At 45.8% G+C, this 9263-nt stretch overlaps 1 protein-coding gene across 1 annotated transcript in view; it reads left to right on the top strand.

The window, feature by feature from the left end:
• The window catches only part of MFSD5 (major facilitator superfamily domain containing 5), a 2319-nt gene extending 1036 nt beyond the window's left edge, over positions 1-1283 (top strand). Inside the window, 2 exon segments of the mRNA XM_010571486.1 lie at position 1; positions 3-1283. The exon segment at position 1 is cut by the window's left edge and continues 147 nt beyond it. Of these exon segments, the coding sequence (XP_010569788.1) occupies position 1; positions 3-1283 (1282 nt within the window).
• Positions 1284-9263: the final 7980 nt, after the last annotated feature.

The following is a 9263-nucleotide window of genomic DNA, read 5'->3' as shown; positions in this document are numbered from 1 at the left end:
CCGCCGCCCCCCACCACGCCAACCCGGCTTTCCGCCGCTTCCAGCGCGGCTACTACCGTGTCTACCTGCCGGCACTGGCCGCCGACTGGCTGCAGGGACCCTATCTCTACAAACTCTACCAGCACTATCGCTTTCTGGAGGGACAGATCGCCATCCTCTACGTCTGTGGCTTCGCCTCCAGCGTCCTCTTTGGGTTGGTTTCCTCTTCCTTAGTAGATCGATTGGGTCGGAAGAAATCCTGCGTCCTTTTCTCCTTGACCTATTCAATTTGTTGTTTGGTCAAACTCTCCCGGGATTATTTGGTGCTGGCGGTGGGGAGGGTTTTAGGGGGGTTGTCCACAGCGTTGCTCTTCTCTGCCTTCGAGGCGTGGTATGTCCATGAACACGTGGAGCGGTATGATTTTCCGACCGAGTGGATCGCTGTCACCTTCTCCCGGGCGGCTTTTTGGAACAACATCATCGCTGTGGGGGCTGGGGGGGTGGCCGATTTCTTCGCTGAGTGGTTAGGGTTGGGCCCAGTGGCTCCGTTCATGGTCTCCATCCCCCTCCTGGTGTTGTCGGGGGTCTTTGCCGTGAAAAATTGGGACGAAAACTATGGGAAGAAACGAGCTTTCTCCAAAACCTGCGGTGACGGTTTGAAGTGCCTCCTCTCTGACCGGCGCGTCCTTCTCCTGGGCACCATCCAGGCTCTGTTTGAAAGTGTCATCTACATCTTCATCTTCCTCTGGACCCCCGTCCTGGATCCCCACGGTGCTCCCTTGGGCATCATCTTCTCCGGCTTCATGGCTGCCAGCACTCTGGGCTCCTCGCTTTACCACCTGGCTGTCTCCAAGAGGTACCACCTCCAGCCCGTCCACCTCCTCTCCCTCGCCGTCCTCCTGGTCTTCTTCTCCCTCTTCATGCTCACCTTCTCCACCAACCCCGGCCAGGAGAGCCCCGCCGAGTCCTTCCTCGCCTTCCTCCTCATCGAACTCTCCTGTGGGCTCTACTTCCCGGCCATGGGTTTCCTCCGACGGAAAGTGGTGCCAGAGAAGGATCGCCTGGGGGTGATGAACTGGTTTCGCCTCCCCCTGAACTTACTGGCCTGTCTGGGTTTACTGGTTCTCCATGACAGCGACCGTCAGACGGGCACCAGGAGCATGTTCGGTGTCTGCGCGGCCGTCGCACTGCTGGCACTGCTGGCCGTCGGCCGCCTCTTCACCCTCAGCCGCCATGACGCCGAGCTCCGCCTGCCCACCCCGCCAGGACAGGCCGATGCCACCGATGCCGTGCCCGAGCTGTGATGGGGTCCCGTGACAGGTGTCATCGCCCCTCCTCCCTCCCACCCGAAGGGACCACGAGGGGACGTGGGGACACCCTGACCCATTGCTATGGGGTGAGTGGCCCCCCTGGGTGGCTGGTGACCCCCAAAATGTCCTGTTCCCCACTGCCTCTGTGGTGGCAGGGAGGGTTGGAAGCATGTGGGGAGGTGTATTCTCTCTTTTTTTTTTTTTTTAAAAACAAAACAAATAAAAGGTGTTTCTGCAGATCCCCACCCCCCTCCGCACAGTTATTTGGGGGAACCTGCTCCAGATCTGCCCCCCTGCCCGGCACGGGGGTCTGTGTGCGTGCAAGTTGCACACTGGAACCTTATTGTCCTGAGCCGTGGTGTGCAGAGCTTGCACAATCATCCCCGGTGCACGGGGGCAGTTCTGTGCACGCTGGGGTTTGTGTTGCACAGTTGTCCTTGGTGCACAGGGGAGTTTCTGCGTGCACCGGCATTTCTGTTGCACAACCGTCCCTGATGCTCACAGAGGTTTCTGTGCACACCAGTGTTTGTGTTGCACAATTGTCCCTGGTGCACAGGGGAGTTTCTGCGTGCATCAGGGTTTCTGTTGCACCAGCACGTGGCTGTCCCACTCTGCACAGACCTGTGTCCCAGCACCTCATTGCACACTGATCCACAGGCAGCCCCTTGCACACCACATGGCACACACCCCCCCCCCATTGGACACTTGCCTGCACTCTTAAGTGCTGTGTTGGGCAGCGATCCTGGCACCTCGCTGCACGCCAGCGGCCTCGTTGCACGCTGGTCCCTGCACACCTGGGGCACAGGCATCCTTGCACACCTGCTTCCCATTGCACAGGTGTCCTTGCACACCGTAAAGCTGTTGTGTGCTAGTCCCTGCACACCAGCACCCTGTTGCACACTACCTGTGTGCACATCACCAGTCTGCTGTTGCACGGGGGCGCCTGCACATCCATGCCTGTTACATGGGGGTCCTTGCACACCCATGCCCATTGCAGGTGGAGGTCTCTGAACACTGTTAGGGGTTTACACACGCCAGCCACTGTAACAGAGTCTGACCCTGTTACAGTCATTGACTTCACCTTACCAGATATCTGCTGGAAATACAATCCAGCGGAGAGGAAACAGTCTGGGAGGTTCCTGGAGCGTGTGGAAGAGACTCTCCTGACACAACTGGGGAGGCACCCGGCTCGGGACGGTGTTCCGCTGGACCTGCTGTTTGTGAACAGAGAAGGACTTGTGGGTGATGGGATGGCTGGAGGCCGCCTTGGGCACAGCGATCACGAAAGGATAGAGTTTTTGATTCTCGGAGAAGGAAGGAGGGGGGTCAGCAGAGCTGCCACCTTGGACTGCCAGAGGGCAGCCTGGCCTGGTTGGCAGAGCCCCTCGGGAGGCAGTCCCGAAGGGCAAAGCGGTCCAGGAAGGCTGGATGTTATGCAAGGAGGAAATCTTCAAGGCGCAGGAGCAGGGTGTCCATATGTGCTGAAAGATGAGCTGGTGGGGAAGAAGACTGGCCTGGCTGAATGGAAAGCTTTGGCTGGAACTCTGGGGTAAAAAAGGAAAGTTTATGACCTTTGGAAGAAGGCGCAGGCAGCTCAGGAGGACTACAGGAATGTCGTGAGGGTATGCAGGGAGAAAACTAGAAGGGCCAAAGCCCAGCTGGAACTTAATCTGGCTATTAGCAACAAAAGGAGGGCTAAGGAGAATCTCCATCCTTTCTTGGATGCGGGGGGGAACATAGTGACAAAGCCTGAGAAAAAGGCTGAGGTTCTTAGTGCCGCCTTTGCCTCAGTCTTTAACAGTAAGAGCAGTTGTTCCCGGGGTATCCAGCCCCCTGAGCTGGAAGACAGGGTCGTGGAGCAGAATGAAGCCTCTATAATCCAAGGGGAAATGGTTAGTGACCTGCTACACCATGTAGACACACACATGTCTATGGGGCTGGATGGGATCCTCCCTGCCCCCAGGATTGCCCCCATCTTGATGCCCCCCAGCCCCGGAGCATGGCCGGAGACTGGGGGGATGTGGAGAAGAGAGGATATCATCACACGCATCACGTGCATCTTGCTGACTGCAGCGGAGAGCTGGATCCGGAGCTTCACTTCAGTCGAATTGACCCAACTCATCTTTCTAAACTTACGTTCGTAATTAGGAAGTATTTTTTGCAACTGTAGGATTGGGTTGCAAAGCCGGATTGTATACCTAAATGAAATTCTAGTGGATGTTTTCCGCAGTCAAACGTCTGTATCATTAATCTTGGTTACGTTCTAGTGCAGAATCAATGTATTCGCATTATACTTTTCCTACTGTGCTGTGATGTTAGTGATAGGGACTAACAAACTGCTCGTTTTGGTTTCTGCTTTGGGTTTTTTTGACTGTTTTTTTAATAGGCTTGTCTATGCCAGCATCCTTATTTCATAGTGTCTTTTTTTAGAAAAGCATGATAAAAACGCTGCTTATTGAATTTGGGTCCACCAACTTGTCCTGCTTTTTCCATTTCTTCTTTTAGAAATCGGCATGTTTATGTTTATCTTAAAAGGGCCTTTCCAGACATGACTTTGAAAGGTTGGAGTTTGTGGGTTTTTGTTTTGTTTTATTTTTTTCCCATGTACTGTTCTGACTGGTAGGTGCTGAGTAAATGGTGAAGTTTACCCTTTACAGATGGAGTGCCGAATTAGGGAGAGTAAAGGGGCAACTTGCTTTTCTGGTTGTAAAGGCGCAGAAGACTAATTACAGAGGTATAAAAGGTCATCAGGCTCAGTCAGCTTTGAATATGTGCAAAATGGCAGTAAATTTGGCCTGCAGAAATGTAGGCGATTCAGACGATTAGGTGTTTATCAGATGTGGGCACTATCTTGTTTGCAATCAGTTGCAGCATGATGAGCTTTTTAGCCTTGTCTGTAATGAAGTAGACTTGATTAGATATCATGAGAACTGAAAATATGATATGCCTTTTGGGGGATTTGAGAGACAGGGTATGTAACTACTTTTTTTTCCTTCTTTGGTCTGAAAATATAAATGGGGGAAATGATTTTAAAAGTTTGGTTGTCAAAAAGGACTTAAAGAAAAAAAAAGAGTGGTGAGAATCTTATTTCAAATGAAATGAAGCTTTGTTGGTGAAGTTCACGGAGGTGCTAAAGTTCTGTTTTCTGTTGATGTCAGAGGGATTTTTGTAATGTGCCCTTGAATGTTACGCAGTAAAGTCTGTACAGTAAAATCTGTTTTTGTGTCGCTGTATAAAATGGAGGAACAAACTTTCTCAAGCCATGAAATCTGGATACTGAGGTTTACAGTAGCAGATTTCTGTACAACACACGTTTGTTACCAGGCATGAGGAATACCTGGGGGGTTGGGTGGTATTTTAGTATGAGACAGAGTTGGTGTTTCCCGACTGTGTTTTCTTTCCCAGGTCATAAATCGGATATAGTGGTAAAGCCCACTGAAAGCTGGTGAGGCGGTGTTGGCTGGTTCCTTCACCGGTCATGCCTTGCCTATGCAGCGCTCTGCTGCTTGCAATTAAAATCAGGTTTTTTTGCTACCTTGGCATCAGTGCTGGAGGTTGCTGTCTCATGGTACAAGATTTCTCAAATGAGTAGTGATGTTAATGATGATTTCAATGCCTGTTTCCTTCCCAATATGCTGAGTTGGGGGGCAGGGGGGCAAAGTAACAGTTTGGACCTTGCGGGGTGACTGAATTTGCCATAATGAAAATACATTAAGAGACTCTTACACTCCAATTTGATGTGTGATTCTGCGGTCTTGTACAGCTCTTCAAATTGCCGTTTCCAGCTCTCTCCCTCATTGGGTCTGTTAACACAGAAGTGAGAAGGGTAAGTCGTGCAACCAAAGGGACCTTCCCCTCCTCCCCCAAGGTAGAGGTCTCCCCAAAACGTCTGTTTAGGTGTATAACACACAAGGTATTTAGGTATATAATACACAAAGTAGGTGTATAATACACAAAGTATATTTGGTAGTTGCCTTTTTCCATTACAAGGTGGGTTTAAAACACAGTCTTGCACGAAGGAAGGCAGGAATGCCAAGCGGACTTTCATGCCACTTATGTAGGAGATGTTTTCCCTCGCATTAGTAAATAAGTGAAAAGAAATCTTAAAAATAAACCTCTTTTAAGTGGAAAAGAGGATGCGGTGATACCTCTGTTTGGTCAGAACAGGGCTTCCCATCATTCAGAGGCTCTGGGAACACGGCGGTTATCAGATGGACTTGGAGCAGTTCCCCGGCCACCCTGGTCTCCTGAGGTTATGGGAAGAGAGGACACAGCGTCTTTTGGGGGATTTTGAGGATTTTTTTCTGTTCTTCTCTTTATCTCTCTCTTTTCTCAAATTATCATGGGGTTTGCTGCTGCTTATGCTTATTCATCAAAGTGAAATGAACTTGATTTGGTTTTATTTTATTAATTCTCTGCAGTCTTATGATTGCAATAACAGCGATTACAGCTGAGAAGTCTCTGGCCAGCTCTTGCCGTGGTGTATAATAGTAGTGTCTTTTTCAGATTAAGGTAAAGTACGATTTGTTTAGTTTGTCCCACCTGAGGTTATTTTCTCAAACATCAAGGCTAAAAAGGAATAAGGAAGGTAAAAGTAAGAATCTGCAGAAATAGTTGTGTTTTCTCTCAGGAGTTTCCTATTTTCCAGTTAGTATTCAGGCCCTTAACAGTATGAAAAATATTAAAGGGAGAATGGGGCGGTGGGATTCAGCTGCTGTACCTGTTAAAGAATTAAGAGTGTATAAAACTTATGTACTAAGTAGTCTCAGTGCATTATAGAAGTTGAACTTCTTTTGTGTGGATCTGTAAGACTGGCCTCCTTGGAGGTCATTTTCAGTCTTTTTATTTGAAGACCTCAGCTCCTATCTTTGTGGAAATTCCTCCTGAAAGTCTCTGTTTTGCATTGTGTTTGTAAGACCTGAAACCATTCATGTTTACCTTTAACAGATTAAACATTCAATAGTTCTGTTGCTTTTTAAACAGGGGCATCAGTATGTGCATGTAGGTAGATCGGCTGTAGAGTTGTGCCATGGTAACTTGTGTTGCTCATTAGCCATTTTTTACAGCTTAGCTGAACTCACTGGTGTAATGTGGAAAATAAAATTGTTTAATGTTTTGGTGCAGAGCGCCATTTTTCCCCCTGTGTCCTTTGAAATGTTGAGCATAATTTTCAGTACTATGAAAAATAAAATACTAGAAACCATGAAAAGAAATATAAAAGAAGCAAAAGGAAAAGTTACCTAGAATGGACAGTCAATACATTTTGAACCTGAAGTTAGCAGAAAATATCCTCAAAGTGCCTCAATAGCAAATAAATAAATAAACCAAAGACAAAGCAGACGGTGTGACAGTATTGCAGTGGAGGGAAGGGCAATGACTCTGCCATTTGGATATAAAAAAGGTTTGAAAAGGCATTCTAATTAAGTGCTGCTCACACCTCTGCAAATAATGCCAGTAATTACTAATAATAGTTACTATTATTAGCAATAATAGTAATAATAGTTACTAACAATTAGTAATATTACTAATAATATTTGAACTTTGAGGTAAGTCACAAGCGGCACAATTCCAAGGATAAAGGATCTGTTTGCCTAAAACTTGTGAGTCGGAAGTGGACTTCTGAGAGAAGAATTTCTGAATAGATTTGGGGGAGAGGAGAAGTTGCTTACATTTACAAGCTAGCTCTCCCTGCTATTTTCTTTACATGACACTGGGAGGGAAAATGAAGACAGAAAGATTTTTAATACCTGGTGCAGTGGCCGGAGTGGTTCCTCTGGAACTCGGCTTGTTCCTTTTGTCTTGCCTTTATTTCCCCCTTCTTTCCCCTCCTCAAAATTCCCATACACATACACTGTCAGTGTTCTAGCAGTATGTGTGGTTTTTTCTGATGGACTAATAAGGCCGAATTTCTTTCAGGGTGAACGAAAAACGTGACGTAATGGGAGGTTCTGTGATTCTGTTCCTGCACACGGCGCCTGCTGCTGTCAGCACTCCTGGGCAGAACCGTTCCTCTCGTCTTAGTTTTAATGACAGTTTGTGTGAAAAAATAAACCCAACAATACTGTCACTGTTGCAAGGCTGGGATTAGGGAAATGTATTTAATCACTAGAAATTAATGAACTTATGGCTTTTCTTCTTGAGATAAAGGGTGAAGAATCTGCAATCTGAATAATTCCTTTAATGAAGGTGGGATGTTACTGATGCTACTTTTATCAGGTTTTCAGGTAGTAAGAATTATGTGGTGTTCTCCGAACCTGGCTATATTGATTATTTGTACAATATTTACTTGTTTTTCCTTCTTGAATTCTATGCATGTTTTTATTTCCCAACCCCCTTTTTAAATGCAGTTCCTATCTGTGACAGCATTCTATGGTATTTATCCCTAATGTTTGTATTTATCTCTTCCACTGATAAGGTAAATGTGATGGAAGGACACACTGTTTGTTTTGTAAAGTTTCCATAAGCATTTGCTGGTATTGAGTCCCAGAACTTGTTAGCTGTTCATTTACATCTTCAGCAAAAGTGTAAGTAAGTTTTGAGTAATCTTTTTCCTTTAGTCCTTCAGCTTTCTTAACAGTAAGGAAGGACTGCAAATCTTTGGAGGCTCATCTGGGGTTTTGATGGCCCAATAAAACTAAAATTTTTTGGCATGAAGCCTTGAAATGCTGCAACGGCTCTCGGATATGATCAGTATGATCGAGAAAGACTGCAAATGGGGCCAGTATTGGACATTACGGTGATGGATTTGCGAGAGGGTTTTTTTCCCTTTTCCCCTGTGGCAGAATAAAAGTCAGCTAAATGACAGAAGATTAGCTAAAGATTGTCTTTGTGATCATCACAAGATTCACATTTAAAATGGTTTTTAAATTCTGTGTTTTGTCATGTAAGTTCTACAAACACTTTGTTCTGTACTATATGATTGAGAAAGAAAAACTTTAAGAAACTTGCACTGATTGTGAGGCAGTTATCAACTATTAAGAGAATCTGACTGTTAATGTCCCTGATTTATTTAGTTATTTAGTTATTTAATTAATTCAGTCATTTTTCCACTGAGAGAAATCCACCTTTTTTTTTTTTTGCATAGGTTTAGATGTCAATATCTTTTTCTGTCACTTAGCAGATTAGGCACCTCGAAGGGCAAACATGTCTCTCTTACTCTGTAATGGACAGGACCTTACGTTCTGATTGATAACTACCCTTGATATTAGCTGCTTCAGTTTTTGTTCGGTGATTTGTAGGATGAGGTTCCTGTTGCTTCTATTGCCTGCAGAGCTGTATTTTCAGTGATTGACTGAAGGACAAGTTTTAGGTAACTACAGGCAAGTAGTTATGGTAGTTTAGTGTATAGTAGTTTTATTTCCCTTAAAGCAATATTGCATTTGGCTGTTCTGCTGGTTCTTCATGCTTAGAATTTACTAACTGGGGGGAAAAGACTTTAAAAGGATTGAGTAATCATACCTATACTTTGGTTTTTTTATTATGTTGTCTTCCATGAAAAAAAAAATCCCATTTTTTTCCTTAACTTAAAAGATCTAACAACTTCATAGGTAGCTGTTGTTTATCCATTTCCCCATCTTAAGCACTTCAGACAGATGAGAACCAAGCCATGAGCCTCCCAAATTGTACACATAGTTAGTATTCCCTAACTGACTACTAACTAGTCCTAGTAGTTGCAAGACTCACATTTTGTTGCAAGAAGGGTGAGAATGTCAGGTTCATGACTGTGTAGTAACAACCTCTGTGGTTTTTCTAGCAGTTTTATTTAAACTTGACTTGGTGAACAAAGGAGTGTAATTCACTTGGAGGCTGAACTTTTTGAGGCAACGATACAGGAAAAACCGTGCCGGCTCGGTAAATGGGGATGAAACCCCGGATCCACCAGAGCAAACCCAGGAGATAACTGAGCGGTGGAACTGTGGGGTTCAGCCAGGAACACAGTCGGGAAGGGAAGGGTAGGAACAGTTTATCTGCCAT

The sequence above is a fragment of the Haliaeetus leucocephalus genome, unplaced genomic scaffold (genome assembly GCF_000737465.1).
Source record: "Haliaeetus leucocephalus isolate CR32 unplaced genomic scaffold, Haliaeetus_leucocephalus-4.0 Scaffold332, whole genome shotgun sequence".
Lineage (NCBI taxonomy): Eukaryota > Metazoa > Chordata > Aves > Accipitriformes > Accipitridae > Haliaeetus > Haliaeetus leucocephalus.
This window is presented reverse-complemented; position numbering and strand designations above follow the sequence as displayed.